General features: G+C 36.7%; 2 protein-coding genes across 6 annotated transcripts in view; both read left to right on the forward strand.

Moving 5' to 3' along the window:
* STYK1 (serine/threonine/tyrosine kinase 1) overlaps positions 1-3,919 on the forward strand; it is a 39,996-nt gene extending 36,077 nt beyond the window's left edge. For all 4 annotated transcript variants that reach the window (XM_053557657.1, XM_053557659.1, XM_053557656.1 and 1 more), the window contains one exon: positions 1,136-3,919. In XM_053557657.1, coding sequence (XP_053413632.1) covers positions 1,136-1,340 — 205 coding nt within the window. In that variant the 3' untranslated portion in view covers positions 1,341-3,919. The remainder of the gene's footprint in view (positions 1-1,135) is intronic.
* Positions 3,920-6,655: 2,736 nt separating this feature from the next.
* On the forward strand, positions 6,656-13,731 carry MAGOHB (mago homolog B, exon junction complex subunit). Of its 2 annotated transcripts, none has more exons than XM_053555927.1 (5): positions 6,656-6,813; positions 8,971-9,029; positions 9,722-9,832; positions 11,710-11,792; positions 13,371-13,731. In XM_053555927.1, exons 1-5 carry the CDS (start codon positions 6,720-6,722, stop codon positions 13,468-13,470), a joined length of 447 nt encoding a protein of 148 aa, XP_053411902.1. In that variant the 5' UTR covers positions 6,656-6,719; the 3' UTR covers positions 13,471-13,731. The 2 variants fall into 2 exon arrangements, with proteins under 2 accessions (XP_053411902.1, XP_053411903.1); XM_053555928.1 differs by lacking the exon at positions 6,656-6,813 and adding an exon at positions 7,079-7,096.
* The last annotated feature ends 4,006 nt before the right edge of the window (positions 13,732-17,737 follow it).

A 17,737-nucleotide genomic window follows, 5' to 3' on the forward strand; every position in this document is an offset into this window, starting at 1 on the left:
AGTTCCACAGGAAGCTTCTAAAATAGGTAGGACGTGCACCACACCCAATGGAAGCACAGTAGTGTTTTGTCTAAATGCCAGTCTTCCACCAGCCTCAGTTCAGAAACAACTGTAATAAAATTCATTCACTGTATTTGAATTACTTGCTCAGAGTATACCAGTTCTTATTTAATGTTTAACTTTTAAAAATTACTGACCCCCTGTTTTCCCAGTTCTCAGTATGACAGAATCCAGTCAGAAATTGATGGGTAAGAAAGGCAGGAGGAGGAGCCAATTTCATCAGCAGAAAGACACAGTGGACTAACCTGACAGCAGAAAATTAAAAAATTAAATACGGAATTTTATTACCAATGAAATTCAAAAAGGAACTGTTCTGGAATATAAGAAAAAGTTAAATTATGTGTAAGAAGGCAGCAAAGAGTACATTAACAATTCTTAGAACTGCTGCTATTTTAATTTTTTCAGCAGTGAATTGGTAAATTACAAGTACTTGGTTTTCCCTACAATGAATAGTTATTGTATCAAGCAGATTAGAAAGTTTAAATATTTTAACTATGTATGTGTGTATAGACATGCATACTCAGTTTAGTAATGTGGCTAGAAATAGCAGAATGAAATTGTTGACAAACATTTCTAAGTGTTAAAGGCTGTCCTTGATACTGGGGAGACACTTAACTGACAGAACCTTAAAGAACTTAACAATTTGATGAGGATATATCTGAAACAACATGAAAATCAACCTAAAGTATGCACAATATAGAATGATTAAAATGTCCGTCTCAAGTTGTAGAGTAAAAAGACAAGTGTGCTTAGTCTTAGTTCTGTTCCTCGACTGTTCAGTGTTTACGGTGCACAATAGAACAAATATAGTGAAAAAACTGTCCGGTCATACTCTGTAGTTCAAAAAATCTAAAGTCATTTCTACCATAGAATAGCAGCGATTGAGGAGATGGTATTAAGAGACTCAACATAAAGAGGATGAAAGGAGTATCAGTCTCTGGGAAGAAAATGAGAAACAAAGCAAACAGAAGAGGAAGAATTACGGGATTTTTTTGTTAAGATTTTTTTTTGCAAGAGGAGATATGTTTCCCCATATTTGATTGCCAAGGAAGTCAGTCTTTCTTGTTTTCCTCAGGTACAGTATTATGAAGTGCTGTTGGCGCTGGAGTGAGGACAGCCGCCCATCCCCTAGAGAGCTACACTTGCGCCTAGAATCTGCCTCTCGAACTGCAGATGACAAGGCTGTGTTGCAAGTACCAGAGTTAGTGGTTCCTGAACTGTATGCAACTGTAGCTGGCATCCAAGCAGAGAGCCTTTCCTACAACTGTAGCGTCCTCTGAAGATCCCCAGGCAAGAAAAACTTACGGATGATTATGTACTTAGAATCAAGGACAAATGATGGACTTTCTAGTAGGACATAAGGACAGAAAGGGGACATAGACCCTGGATGTTCCTTTACTCGTTTCCCTAGAAATCTCAAATGACCATGTACCTTGAGATAAGAAACACTGTCCATCTCATTTCTGCTGCCCCAGTCCTGGAGACCCTGGATAGAAGTGGTGAACAGTGTCACTGCATGGGAGGTTTTAGAAATCTGCAGTGTTCGGTGGGGCTTGGTATAAATACACTGGTCTCTCACATCCTAGCCTAGCCATGTTTTCATCTATTAAAGGTCCACATAATTTGGGATGAAATGAGGGAATAGACATCCAAGAAAGGCATTGAAGAGAGAGAAAATTCGAGGTTCTACTTGCTCAGGATTTAGGTATGGACCAAGATCCCCTTCAAAGAGAAGGCAGAAGAACATAAAGTTCTTCAGTCCTGGTACTTCCATGTAGAGTCAGAGGAGAACTATGAAGGAAAAATTCTGCATTGCCCCTTGGATACAGGTGAGAGAAAGAGGGCTAATTACGAGACAGATAAACTTTGCTTGGTACTACTTTTAATTAGAAGCTGGAGGAGTTATTTCATGATTAAAAACAGTCAAAGCTTCTCAATCCCTATTAGACGAATAAGACAAAGTCTAGAGAGTCAATCAACAACAAAAATCTGTGTGCACACATGCATGTATGTGTGTACAATTAGGAAATGTGAAACAAAGCAAAAAGGCTTACACACTCAAATGATTTTTAACATGGGCCAGAGAAGAACGGAATCTGATACAGAAGGATGGTAGCTTCTAATTTTCAATCATGCATTCATGTACTGTGAAACTTACCTCATTAATATTTATTGAGTGGAAATAGGTTTTTCTGGTATACAGTTAGCAAAAATCTCTACTACAGAGAAGCTAAAAGTAAATAATTGGAGATTAATGTCAATAGAACAATTTAAGAGACAATCCAAATTGCCAGAAAGGTGATTTCTTTATGGGTTAAATGAAGATAATTCCTACCTCACAGGGTTGTTGTGAGGATTGAATGAGAGTATGTATTTGTATGGCATCTGGCACATAATATGTACTAAATAAATGTTAGGTTTTTTTTTTCTTTTCCCCTTCATAACCTGGGACCTTTTAATATATTTTTCATTTAAAATCTACTGTGGCCAAGGGCAGCACCTGTAGCTCAAAGGAGTAGGGCACTGGCCCCATATACAGGAGGTGGCAGGTTCAAACCCAGCCCTGGCCAAAAACAGCAAAACAAACAAACAAAAAATCTACCGTGGCCAAGAAGTGAAGCTCAGTCTGTGACATTGCAAGGCAGGACATACCTCAGATGATGGTGTGGTATGAGTATTACATACCCAAAACAGTAAAGTCATCGTTTTTGTGTGAGCTTCTGGATGCTGACAGTAACTGGTACTATTTCAAAGTATGGAAAATATCTTGATGAGGAAAACTCTTGTTGATTACAGTACTCTGTCGTTTTAAAGAACCCTCTGGTTACTGCTGAAGGGACATCTGAGGCTGCTGTGAGAATGATGACTGGCAGCTGAAAAGGCTGCATAAGTTGGAATCCTGTTGGGAGTCATGATGAATCAGCTGAATGAACAATACTTCCTGCTGCTGTGGGAATTCCACAATGATGAGTCAGGATTTAAAGGGGTATTAAGTGGGAGTAGGAAGAAGGGAGGTAGAGTGGCTTCCCACAAAACCGTGAAGTCCTTTGGAACCCCAGTGTTGCCTCTCAACTGTTCATTTAAGTCAAATTTACCAAGTATTTACTTATTTGACTATTTAAAAAAAATGAGTGTTAAGGCTCACTTTGCCAGAGGATTAAAACAAAAACAAAAACAAAAAACAGGGAGCTTTGAATTATAGCCTAGGAGGTAAGAGGCATGATATATTTATTTGCATGGGTGTCAGCGCATTACAAATTGTGTTAAGTACTGTGAAGAAAAGTATAGGTAACAAATAAATGGATAAGTCCTTTCCGCTGAGGCAAGCTGAATGAGGGCATTAATGAATGGATACAGTCACTTCCGCTGGGGCAAGGTGAATGAATATATTCGTGAATGGACACAGTCCATTCATGGAATTGATGACTGGGAAATTTACATGAAATTGACCTGGGCATGGGAAATGCGGGTTCCCTCTTCAGCAGTTAAGTGCAAGCGGAAGGAGACACCAAGGCACTGTTGTCTGCCGGGCAGATGTTAGGTCCCCTCTGGCCACTGAGCCACGGGAGGAGGGGCCCTCCCCTTGCCTACCCTCCAGGTGGAGGCAGCAGGTCCGCCCCTCAGCTCCACTGGCTGGGAAGCGACTGGTCCTGTACCGATTTTAAAGATTAAATTAACAAATATAAGAAAGAAACATCTGTGAACATAGCTCCCTGACTTGTTTCATCACAGCAAAATTGAAAGAAAAAAACACTAGTGGGAAATCACTGTTTTATCAATGAATATTATGAATAAATCATTAAGTCTCAATTTCAATTGGAATTAGAAAGAAAATGTTTATTTCTTACCTACTTCACTTAAAGTTTTGAAGTTGACCACTGTTTTAGCAAAAGCAGAAACAGTACTTTGGCTTAATTTAAGCAGCTGAAACGTTTATTTTCATGAGGTGATAATCAGTAAGTATTCCATAATTTGGAGCCTATAGCAACTGAGATCAAAAAATGTTCACAAAATGTTTTCATTATTTCCAGCTCACCTAAAAGAGTATGAAAAAGGTTCTTATGTAACTGTGATGACCAACACATAGTAGCCACTATCCCTGTGTGGCTATTTAAATGTTAATGTAATTAATCAAAATTTAGAATTTAGTTCCACAGCCACACTAGCCACATTTCAAGTGCCCACTAGCCATATACAATATCATTTCCATATCACTGCTGTGTAGTATCTGAGAAAATCACACAAAAAAATGCTTTATCACTTTGTAATCTTCTTCACAATACATGAGGTACATTTTTGGCTTAAAATATGGATAGCTAAGTAAATATGGTTTCATATTTTATCCTAAAAACAAGTAGGGTTATAGAGAATTAGTATTGAACTCACAAGTCTTTTTAGGGGATCAAGATAGTAAGTGGCTCACTTTGTGTATACATAGTCTCTATTTTCATAGTCACAAATTCTGGAATACATGGTTCTAATTGAGTAAACATGAAGATGAACACAGGCACATGGGCCAAAAATCTGACAGAACTACATTAGGGAATCTAGAGATATTGAATGAGGCTTTCCTCATAATTCATCAAAATGAATTACAGCCGATTTCAGAGATATTATGGAACATTGTGCTCAACTTTCTGTGAATTATTCTTGTTAAGTATGGCGACCCCCTCATTCCAGTTTTCCTTTGACTTTGTAGTTTCCATTCCAGTTATGTGGGACTCAAAAGTCCCACATCCCAGGAAACTATACAGTCCTGGATACAGTGGAATGGCTAGTCACCGGTAAGGCACAGTACTTTATGTTTCTTATATATTTTCAAAATGGCAGCCTACAATAGGGACTGATTAATTTTTCTCTCTTAATAATTATACAACTGTTAATGTAAACTCGAGATAACCTGGCTCAATTGCCTTTCTAGTCACTTTCATGAACCTTATGTTCTAGCTATGCCCAATTTTTTGGTCTTCCCCAAGTATGTTATTTTCATACCACTCTTTTTGCTTTGGCCCTTGTCTGTCTGGAATGCTTTTACATTCCACTGAACATATACAGAACTTACCCATCAAGGGTCCAGTTCAAATAACACCTCTTTTCACATACTTTCTCCCATATACTCCCTTTTACAAATGTTCTTACTCTACAAATGCTTACAATAGGATGACTTGCTTCTGTTGTACAGCACGTTTTACACATATTATAGCAACTGATCCTTGTGCTATTTGCCTTACATGTTGCTTTCTTTTCTAGATTACAAGTGCAAGTGGTTCTATCTTTTTATTACTAGTGTCCAACTGTTTCTCCCACATAGGCAACACTTGTTTAACTTAAGACGTTTAATATATTTTAAAGCTTATTTTGCATATGTTACTTCATTTGATCCTCTCAAAAATTCTGTAAACTTTACAAAGCTGATTGCTCTATATCCATTTAGTTGATGAATAAACAGGCTTAAAGATAGTGGCTTGACCAGTGTTAGAAAAGATAGTTTTGGTACTGAATCCCACATCTTCTGACTACCACTTTATACTAAATCTCACTTAAAATTGTCATCCAACAAACAGGATTACTCTATGTGTTGGTAACAAAAGGGTGATAGATAATATTTGACAAGCTGACCACGTAAAAGCTCACTCTGTCATTCCCTGTCCTTCTAAATCATCCCACAGTGCACCATTCTTTCACTTTCCCAATTTAATTCTATCAGGTGAGAAACATGGGCTAACCCATCATTTGATCTGAAGTCAAACTGCCCCACTTAACAGGTTAGTAAGCAGTACAGGATAAAGCACCTCAGACGTTCTGCTGCTAAAGAAACTTTTTTTTTTTTTTTTTAGAGACAGTCTCTTTGTCACCCTTGGTAGAGCCATGTGACATCACAGCTCACAGCAACCTCCAGTTCTTGGGCTTAGGCAATTCTCTTGCCTCAGCCTCCCAGGTGGCTGGGACTACAGGCGCCCGCCACAACGCCCGACTTTTTGTGGCAGTTTGGCCGGGGCTGGGTTTGAACCCCTTGGTGTACGGGGCCGGCGTCCTACCCACTGAGCCACAGGCACTGCCCTGCTAAAGGAACATTTAAATACCATGACTGTTACAGCTTTTCAGTTCGTGTGCTTTTAAAAACTTCAGAGCACTCATCTGATGGATTCCCTTTAATTTGTCCGTATTATTACAGGCTTCTAGCTGCCCGAGAACTTATATCACTATGTAAGGAGAAAGCCCCCTGTGAGCTCAAGAAGAAACAGGTTATGTTCCACGTCAGCCGTTCTGGTTCTGGCCTTTATTTTTACCTACGTCACCAGCTAAAGGGGAATAAAGCCACACCCACCTCGGATGCTGCGAGAAAACTGGAAACCCGAAGAGTAAAAGCGACTTGCAAATCTACTACTACATCCACAAAAATGCTATCACACTTATATTCCTTGCTAAAAATAATGTAATCTACTTAATTTTGAATATAATGTGAAGGTCACTCCCCTGCGACCCTCCCTCCAGGGCTGCCGGGCCTCACCGCAAGCCACCGCTTCCACGCCTTACTCGGGGAGACCGGGAAGCGGAGAGGCCGCGCCCTCAGTGACGCAGTTATGCTGCGCGTGACGCCACTGTCGGGCGCCGGGCGGCACGTTGGCCGGGATTTAGGCGGGCTTCCCGAGACAAAAATGTCTATGGCTAGCGATTTCTACCTGCGCTACTATGTAGGGCACAAGGGCAAGTTTGGACACGAGTTTCTAGAATTCGAGTTTCGGCCGGACGGTGAGCGGAACAGGGGACTCTGGCGCGCAGTGCGAGAGCGAGAGGTCGCGGAGGAGGGGAGGCGGGTGAGGGGAGCAGCCTCGGTGGGCTTGGGAGTGTACGGTGTGGGCGGAGGCCCCGCTACAGCCGAAGTGTGTAGATAAGAGGCTTACGTTGGTTTTGTGAATAATCGAGGATTAATTGCTATAAATTAATTTAGAAAAATCAATCCCGTCACATGGTGAAAAATTGAACCTACAGTAATCAGAACCCTAGGATCAGCGCGCCGCAAGGGACTTTAAAGGTTGGTAGGTTATCACCCTAAATTTAAATGTCCGAACATTTAAAAACATCCCCACCAAACGGTGGTCCAATGGGTACTTAAAATCTTTCGGTGACCAGTAACTTTCAGCCTACCCATTCATTCATTTTATCCATTCAGGTTGTGTGTGTTAAGGCTGCTTTCAGTAGGAGGAGCCGAACGTATAAACAAATGGGTCTTAATGATATGCTTTAGATCCTTAAATACAATAGATCACTGTAGGATGCACTAAAAGTACAGAGAAAAGGTGAAGAGACTAATTCCACCAGAGGGAGTCAGGAAAAGCTTCATAGAGCATGAGACTCTTAAGATGAATCTTGAAATGAGAGTAGGTATTTTGTTGATCTGAGGGAAAAAAGTTGTGAAAGCAGAATAAGCAGAGGGCTAGGTGAAACTGCTACCTATGTAGTGTGTGACAGTTCTCCTTTGACAGCTCTGATTTTCTTTAGAAAGTGTTACTGTACACTGAACAACGAGGAAGTTCAATTGGATGGTTTTTTTTTTTAATGCATATTATGTGCCGGGCAACATGAAATACAGAAATTGAGAGTATAGGAATGAGTGAAATTTTAATTTTCCTTAAGGAGTTATGTCTTGGTGGGAGACAGAGATGCATAGGTAACCATAAAGCAAGTATGCATATTAAGTGCTATATGCATGCTTTGGACAAAGTTCTGTAAGAACATGAATGCAAAATTAGAAGATCATTATAGGAAAGGGAAAGGGTACCAAGCATTTCACTCAAAATTCAAGAGAACTAGAGCCCTGCAATTATTTAGAGACCTTAATCATCTTATTCATTCTTACTCCCTGTGTCTCTTTTGAATTTAGCCCGAACATGAAAGGAGCCATATTTAATTGAATTCATCTGTGCTTTTATGTGGCATTGTTTTCAGTCCTCTTACCTGTGAACATCATGCAACTTGTCCTTGTCACTTTTAGCCAATATATTTACCCAAATATAATATTATCAGGGGAATTTTATGCTAAAACAGTGGTTCTTAGCCCTTTATCTGCCACCACACCATTCTGTATACTTCTATTGGTATAGGGAGTTGAAAAGGCTGATTTCTAAGGGATGCCACCCCGTTAGTATAACCTGTCACATTGTAGCTTTATCTGGGCTACTGACCAGCCATAAAGGGAATTGTGCATCAGGCATTACAGTAGTCATGATGGACTAAAATTAAATATAAATCAGCCAACAAACTGGTCAAGTTTCATCCAGAAGTAGCACAGAGTTTGCTTTGTATGCTTCCTAGTCATAACTATAAAATTAACATTACCATAATTATATACATACATCATATATTAATTTGAAGAAAAACAATTTTAAAAGAGAACATTTTGGCATAATGGAGAAAGCATGAGTATTGGAATAAAATTGATCTAGATCTGAATCTTATGTAATCCTGGGCAACTCATTTAACTTTGTTAAATAAGTGAGAGAATAAAACCTGCTTTTATAGGGTTGTTTTACAGATTACATTAAACACTCTGGATAAGGCACTTAGCACCAATAGAGGGATATAAAAAACTTGAAAATGCATTTTATTTTTTTTCTCAGATCTCCTTTATAGTTCATGGCACAGCTTACGTAAAAATAGGCCTTAAGATGACCTATTATATATTGAAAGAATGGAATATTTAAAAATTTGACTGGTTTCAACTTCTGCCAATTTGCCATCAAATGGCAAATTGTGTGTCTATTGTGTGTAGCATTGGTACTAGGGAGGAGGAAATACTAATGAAAGTAGTGCATAATGGGCTTTTACATTAAAAATCGCTTACAATGACATTTATTTATTTTAGTAGTTTTTTGTGTTACAGATTGAATTTTTTTCCATTCTCTACAGGAAAGCTTAGATACGCCAACAACAGTAATTACAAAAATGATGTGATGATCAGAAAAGAGGTAAGTCCTTTCTGAATGTGTAATTTTTTACATTTTAGCCCATTTTCCTTGAGTCTGTTAAATGTATAAAAGTACATCTAAGGCTATAATATAAAGAAGAAGCCAATTTATAGATTGAAAAGTGTTTTCATTTAAATTAGATATAATTATAGCATCTGTTTACAACAAAAGTAGCAATGTGAATGTGTTAAATTGTAGTCTCACATTTCAATATTCATTTAGTTCATTTTTAATTTACTATTGTCTTTCTAACCTATTCACTTTTTAAACCTAATTGATAATCAGCATAGTATAATTTTTAAATGAAATGCGCAAAAGATAGGGAGAAGAAAATTTAGAGCACTAACTGTGATATGTACTTGCAGTTGTGGCTGTTTACCTTATAAATCTTGTGTTGTCACCAATAACCACTTGGAGATACTTGAATCTCCATGTTACAAAGGCAGGATACAGGGTTTTAAAGGGGGGGAGGGCTAGGGATGAGAAGAGAGGAAAAATGTGTACTAAAGGAAAGAGCAAGAGATGAAAAATAAGAAAGATGATTGATTCTGTTATTCTATACTTTTGGAATCAGAATTAAATTTTCCTGTGATATTCTATGAATATTTGAGGTTTATAACTGTTTTATTTCCTTTTGCATTGTAGGATGACATAAGCATGTATTATGAAATTTTATTATAATTCATTTTCAGGCTTACGTACACAAGAGTGTAATGGAAGAATTGAAGAGAATTATTGATGACAGTGAAATTACAAAAGAAGATGATGCTTTGTGGCCTCCCCCTGACAGGGTTGGCCGACAGGTTTGTATTTAGTGATTCTTTAAATGCATTTACATTAAAAATTGATAATATTAATTATGTTTCCCTTCATTTATTTAGAATGAATTCCCATTGATTCTTTGGTTTTCTACTTAGTAGGCACTTAGCTTCATTTTTTGTGCTAACTCTTACTAGTAAAGGAGCTAACACTTGGCTCTAAATTTAGATATCTTTCTGAACAATCTTCTCTGTAGATCCCAGCCAAATTTAGGATATTCTCATGCTATTATGAATATTTTCTATAGTACATTAGTCATTTTTATTGGGGATTAGTACAAATGTTTATTAAATTCGAGACTTCAGATTCTCATTGACTCTATGAAATTCACTTTATCCAAATTATAACCTTCAAAATTCTTATCTGCATCCTTTTGTCCCAGAGAGACACTTGGTTGGTGGTTTCTTTGTTCAAACTGACGCTTGCGTTTGCCTCTCATATTTTCTTCAGAACAATTGATGTTTCTCAAAAGGCTTCTGAAGAGCTGTAAAGGCCTAATTTCACTCTGTAGAAAGAAAGTTTGGTTTCTGAATTGGGTCTTTTCAACTCTTGGAGAAATGAGATATGACCCCTGGAAGGAAGAAATACTTAATTTCACTGTTGTATATTCCTGCGGATTATACTTTTACAAGAAAATGTGGAGAAATCTAACATGCTGACACTGTGTAGCAGTAACTTAACTCTTCTATTTAAAGAAACATTATTTAGGAAAGCAAAGGTAATAGTTAACAGTATTTATTTTATACATTGTATCACTTTTAAAAAGTAAATTTAGACCTAGGTTTGTTTTATGCATTCATACTTATGTACCAAATAATAATAGCAGCTAGCCTTTTATATCCTTTACACTCAGAGAGAGCCTAGTATTTCATCTACTCACTTGATGTGTTCATAGATTTTGGTTAGTGGGGAAGAGTAGGCATGCCCCCAAAATTGCCTGTTGGATCACTAAGTCAAAGATTTTGTGATTGTTACAGAATCTTGGTTAATTGTCTATTTGTAGTGTTCCATAAACTGCATAATTAGGTCTTTTGATTTCCTATATAGCTAGGATTATCTTTAATGGCGTGTTTATTAATTTAACTTGAAAACACATTGCAAACATAGCCTCTTAATTACTAATTTTATGTTTGCAGATAAACAATATAGAGAAAACTGTACCGTAATTATGGCATGCTGGGAGCATCCAAAATTATGTTGTGTTTGTTTTACTAATTCTTAATTTTAATTCTTTTGTGGAGTATTAGCCTCTAAGTCTGATAGTCCTAAAATCAGCTGTCAGTACCATCACTGATTAGTGGTGATAAATATCAGCAGGTGTCTTCCTCTGCTTTATGAATTTTGAATTACACATTTGTAAAATAGGCTAATAAAACCTGCCTTACAAGGTTATTTTAGGGATTACAGAGAATGTTTATAAAGTCTCGAAGTAAGACCTGACACATAGTAGGTGCTAAAGCGATGGCTGTTATTATTATGTATTTTATTTTTACAATCTTGTAGAAACGGAAAATATGTTCGTATTATATTAAAAATAGGTTTATACCCATGTCATTATTTTTTCCATGGGCCCCAAAGACATGTCCTTAGTTTTTACTGACATGATAAGAAACATTTCTGTGTCATTTTCTTTTATAATGTCTTCTCCGTGTTGTCACAGGAAAGCAATCCTTGGTACTAAAATTGGGTGTGCGTGATAAGCAATTGATAAAGTTTTTATTTTAAGGGTATAGTTTAAGTCTAAAAGATTTAAGTTTCTAACCCCTCACCCAATCAACTAAAATTGGGACCCATGGAAGCAGAATATAGATATTTCTGGGATAGATATTTATGTTAACTACTTCTTTGCTATTTTTTTTAGGAGCTGGAAATTGTTATTGGAGATGAGCACATTTCTTTTACTACATCAAAAATAGGTTCTCTTATTGATGTAAATCAGTCAAAGTAAGTATGTTAGAGCATTTTGGCTAAGTTGACATTACTAGAGAGGCACATTTTAAAATTTAAAGTTTGCTAGCCCACATTATTTCAGTGACATCCTATTGGTTTATTATGTGGATGAAACTTTGATTTTTATGTTGTTAAGTACTTGTTATCTTGTCTCTCAGAGAACTTAACCAATTGTCAAAGAATATCTTACTCTAACGGCTATATATAATGCTCAAATTTTATTAGCTATTTTGTGTAAAAATCTGGGTATAGTGTCAGAAAATTAAAAAAAAATAAATCCTTAATTGGTTCTATCAGCCTCATTAGCCTCATATCATATTCTTTCCTCCTTGGGTTCAATACTTGAAAAAAATTGAATACATTCAATATATAGCTTAAAAATTCTTTTACCTACCTATGTTTCCCCAATTTCTGTGTTTCTGGGCCATTATAGCATATCCCATTGTTTTGATCTGATCCAGGACATTTCTTCTCACCCCTCCTCTCAAAATGTCCCCATAATACTCTTCACTTTTCACTATCACTTTAAATTATAATTTATTTTTCTGCTTTATTGGTCTGAAATATAAGCTTCCTGAGAACCTTGCTGTATCTCCAGAGTTAGCATGGTGTCTGACACATAATAGATTCTTTATACAAACATACAACTATTGGATACAAAAGGTTGTGTTCAGAAACACAAACTAGCTGCTTTTAAATTGTCAAATTTATTTTCCTATAGTTGATGAGGTTGTGTCATTCATTCCCTACTGGGATTATAAATTGGTAGTGTTTTCTGGAAAGCAAATTGGTAATATACATCAAAAACTGTTAACATTTTATTCATCTTTGATATAATAATTTTGTTTCTGAACATCTGTTCTACGGAAATACTCTTATTATTATTATAATAAAGAAAAACTTTATTATGCATGAAGATGCTCATTGAAGCAATATAATAGGAAATAATTCAAATATCCAACAAGGAAGGAATTATTAAATTAACTGAAAGTATTTATTTATTTATTTTTTTTAATGCTGTGGAAAAAATGATATAGAAAAGGTCAGAGTATCTGGGCATGGTGGCTCACGTCTGTAATCCTAGCACTCTGGGAAGCCAAGGTAGGTGGATTGCCAAAGCTCACGGGTTTGAGACCAACCTGAGCAAGAGCAATACCCCCCCTCTAAAAAATAGCCGGGCGTTGTAGCAGGCACCTGTAGTCCCAGCTACTTGGGAGGCTGAGGTAAGGGAATCGTTTGAGCCCAAGAGTTTGAGGTTGCTGTGAGCTATGATGCTAGGGCAGTCTACTGAGGGCAATAAGGCGAGACTCTGTCTCAAAAAAACAAAACAAAACAAAAAAACAGGGTGAAGATAAAGACTTTAAACATTGAATGAATATTGATGAAGAAACTATATATTTTTTTGCTACAGAAAAGTTAAAGGTGTTAATCAGTTTATTCATTTGCCAGCAACATTCTTCCTTCTAAATTCCATTAACATAATTGTTATAAACTTTTGATTTTATTTTAGTAATTTATAAAATTGTTTCATTCTAGGCACAAAAAAGTAACTTTTACCTTTTTAAATTTTAGGGATCCTGAAGGCCTTCGAGTATTTTACTACTTGGTACAAGACCTAAAATGTTTAGTTTTCAGTCTCATTGGATTACACTTCAAAATTAAACCAATTTAAATTTTATGTTTCTGAAGCTGTTTGTATATTTGATTAAGGGATGGGTAAGGGGGGGGTTATTTTGTCATATACAATACTGGGAATTTTACGAATGTGAAGCAAATAAATTTTTTTGTATATAAACTGAAATAGGAAAATACATAGACAAGCTTAATGATCATCTTTCCTTGGGTCCAAGTGGGTTGGACAGTCCCCACACACATTCAATTCTGTAAATAAAAGCCACCTTTTGTTGAAAAGTTATTCTAATAAAACATATCAAAGCCTAGATGGAGAATGGTGTTTGTTTTATTTTGTTTTGCTTCTGGAAGCCTATGTCTCTTAAGAAATTGTTCTAGTTTGGCAGAAGATGTTTTAGGTAGAAATATGTAGGCAGATTCCCATCCAGTAAAGACAATTCCAGATTTTCCCTTATTTCTTTCACACATAATTGGATTTCATTTTTTGATGCTTGCAGAAATTGTTTATAGAAGGTTCTGTTTTTCTTACAGTTATCATGAACTCAGGGAATATTTATGTTCAAATATTTTTGGTATAAGCAGTGATTTCTTAAAGTACTGTAAGAGTAAAGTTAGGTACATTCACAATATATATATTTTATATGTATGTGGGAACTAAATGAGTTCTCAACTTCACAAATTGTTTAGAAATGTAAACATATACCTATGTGTGTGTGAATGCAGATATATTGTAATTTTTAATGAACACAGATCTCACCAATGTTTTCTTAGTTCCCTTCAACTATGATAGATTGCATCTTTCATTACTTAGTAACTATGTCCCTGGTTTTGCTGCTTCTCCATCTGTAACCCCATTTTTTAAAAGTTGTGTTGTCCTGGTGGTTATAATCCACTCACCCCAGGGATGTTAGTACTGACTGAAGGCTTGCCAGGACTCGTGAGCAGTTCGGCTTTAGAGCAGCACTGTCCAATAACTTGCAATAATGGAAATGTTCTGTATCTGTGCAGCCCAATAGAGTAGTCACTAGCTGTGGGTGGCTACTGATTACTCAAAATGTGCTTAGTGTAATTTAATTTATACTGCTATTTAAACAATTATTTTCTAACATTACAAAGAAAATCTAAAACAGAACTGAAAATGAACACCCGTATATCGATCTAGATTCTTATATACTTATCTTTTCATTTTGACTTTTCACTTAACTGGGGAATTGTTACCAATAGATTACTTTTTTTTGTAGTGGTATTTAATTTTGATTAAATTCAGATAATCACCTGTGTGTAGTGGCCGCCCTTTAGACAGTGTAACTTTAGAGCTGGCTTGATAACCTGTTTGCCATGTTCCTTTTCACTGCTCAAAAATGCCTGGCCAATGTCTTCACTTGACTATGGAAAGTCAACTAAGTGGTCTCTACTTCATTGTGCAAGATTACGCTATCCTCTTTAAGTCTCCTGTGGAAATCAGTTATTTCTGTGCAAGTTGGTGAACTTGATGAATGTGCAGTAGAAAATCCTCTTACACTGTAGACATCAACCCCAGGGGAAAAGGAACAACTGGCTTTGAACCTCTAGGCAGCATACCATTTTTGTTTTTTCCTCAAAAATAACCTTCATTCTGTGGCTTTTGCTAAATAAGATGGTCCAATTAAGACTGAGCAAGATTAAGGAGTAGTCCTTAGAATAAACAAAACAACCTATTACCTCTTTTTGCCCATTCTCTGACTTCCCTGTAATACTAATTTCCTTATTTTGCTCTATCCTCAGTATCTATTAAGATTTCTCATACCAAACCAAAATTGGAGAATAGGTCATTTGGAAAATCCTTGATACTGTTGTCCATGATTTTCTTACACTTTGAATTGGCTTTTACTCATTTGTAAGTTACTGATGGACACATGTCTTTAGAAACTAAATTTTGCATAGCACTAGTTTTACATGAAAGCAGATTTTTCACTATACTCAGGTCAACAGATTACATGTTCCCCCTTGCTTCCTTTAATAGAGAGACCTCTCGTCATCATATTTCTTTTCCCAGTTCTTGTTCTGAACCTCATCTCTCCTTTCCCCTTTCATGGGATGGTATGTCTCTTACCCAGAACATAGTACAACTTTTTCCATTATAGTAGGTGTTTGGGGAGTTTGTTGAATTGGTTGTCTTTTGTCTTTATTGCCCTCATATTGTTTGATATTTCATTGATAAAAGGTGGAGTCTATTTAGTGGACATTTTAAATATAAATATAAAGGGTAAGAGATTATTTTGTATATTCTATTGTTAGGTGATGTTTTGATTTGAAATGTGTGAGACCTGTGAATATAAGTTGTGCTGTTAAGTTTTAACCTGCGATCCACATGATTATTTTAATAATTGGATTCCATTCCTACCAATGAGCTAGAAAACAAAATACAAAAAATTTACTGAAGTTGAACAATAAAGGTAAATGAATGATTCGAGGGTAAGCTCAGTGTCTGCCTTGGTAGACTCCCCAAATGATGAACAGTAGTTGGAGAGCTCTGGCATCTATGTTGTCTCAATCTGAACCGTGTGGTAAGGTGGAGGAAGCACTGATTTAAGAACGAAAAGCCTAACTGTGGATTAGTACTTAACTGTTTTCTCTTTCAACGTGTGAGTAGACCTTACCCCTTAGTGGCATAGAGTCTAAATAGCTTTTTAGCCATTAGTTAGCATGCCTTCTTACTTCCTCAGGTGGCCTTCTCATTTGGTTACTTAGAAATTGGTGGAAGGATGGTTACAGTTTGACTGACAGGTGGAGGCCCAGTTGGGATAGAGAGTATTTTAAATCTAGAGCATCAGAATAGCTCTTCTTGTGGAGAGAAAAAGGATATCTCAAACTAGGGATTGTTCTGATTTTTACTTTAAGAGCCAAGAAATTTTTCTATCATTTGGTGGTGTAAGAAATAGGCATTAGGTGGCACCTGGCCAAGTGAGGTTACTCTTCCCAGTAAAGTGACTCAGGCCATCGTCTATGTGCTAGTGGTGATTCCAGTCATTCTTCCTTCAGTGTAGGGCAGGAAGAACAGTAGCTGCTGTAAAATTATAAACCATTGAGGTTAGAAGGTGTGACCAGGAGGTTTGAATGTGTGATTAGAAGTCGGGTGCTAAGCTTCTAGCTAACACAATTGTCAGAAAGAAATGGGTAAAATGTGTGATTTCGCAAATAAAAAAGACTTTTGTAGCAAAGCAACCAGAATAAATGAGTGCTTTATATATATTTATATGTTTGTATGTGTTTGTGTGTATGTTTTGCACAAAAGTGAATTTGAAAGACAAGAACGTTCAAAACGCTTCAAACTTAACTTTTGTTAACAGTGAGTGTGGTAAAGTGTGGTACTTCAATACTCTGCTTTGTTCAAAGGGCCGTTAGGAGTTTTAGTCAATCCCATCTGAAGTTATAGTTATCTTCTGGTGCTGATTGTCTTCTTTGAGGAACTTTTCCTTTTCCAGAAATTCACAGCTTGGTCATAAAGAGAAAATAGAACTTAGAGTGAGCAGCTATACAATTTGGCTTTCCAATCTGTAGTCTCGTTCTGTCTCTTTTCAAAACGAGATTTTATAGTCAGCCCCTCTTTGTCCACTTTGTTCATCAAGATATGATGCACTTGTAGGCATCATATCAATAGCTTGTGTGGCAGTTAAATTAATGAACAAGAAAGATAAGGACTTTGTATTATGATAGAAGAGGCAAATTACTTGAGAAGTATAAAAGAGTGTGCCCTGCACTTGTCTAGCTTCCACCCTGAGAACTACTTGCTCTCTCAGCAGCTGTAAGGATATCAAAATAGAAAAAAAGCCTCATCAGCAATACTGCCTCCATGGGCAGTGAGCTGAGGCTACAGAATAGTCTTCCTAGGGCAGTGGTGACACACTGTCATGTTTCCCAGCTCCTAAATTGGCTGTGTTCTGTCCCCAGCCCATTCTTCCAACACCTGCCCTCTCAGACTCCGGTGGTAGGATGGAGAACCTAGCCTCTGTGTTTGAAGATTTCTGGGTTGTAGTCCTGGTACTTCAGAACTTTAGGAGAAATAAACAACCAAGAAAACATGGACTTATTTTGAAGTCTAAGAAACCCAGTAGTGCTAACCTCATTTAATGCTTCCAACTCTGTGAAGGGGGTGATGTTCTTATTGAACATCTGAAGAAACCAAGGCTTGAAGAGTCTGACTTGTTCAAATTTGTACATATAGAAGTATTTAAATCTTAGACTTCAAATAATAATATTTAACATTTAATAGGAGCCTACTGTTTGTATAACAAGTTTTTTGGGGCATGATGAGAAGAGACTCATTC

Source organism: Nycticebus coucang, chromosome 12 (assembly GCF_027406575.1).
Source record: "Nycticebus coucang isolate mNycCou1 chromosome 12, mNycCou1.pri, whole genome shotgun sequence".
NCBI classification, from domain to species: Eukaryota; Metazoa; Chordata; class Mammalia; order Primates; family Lorisidae; genus Nycticebus; species Nycticebus coucang.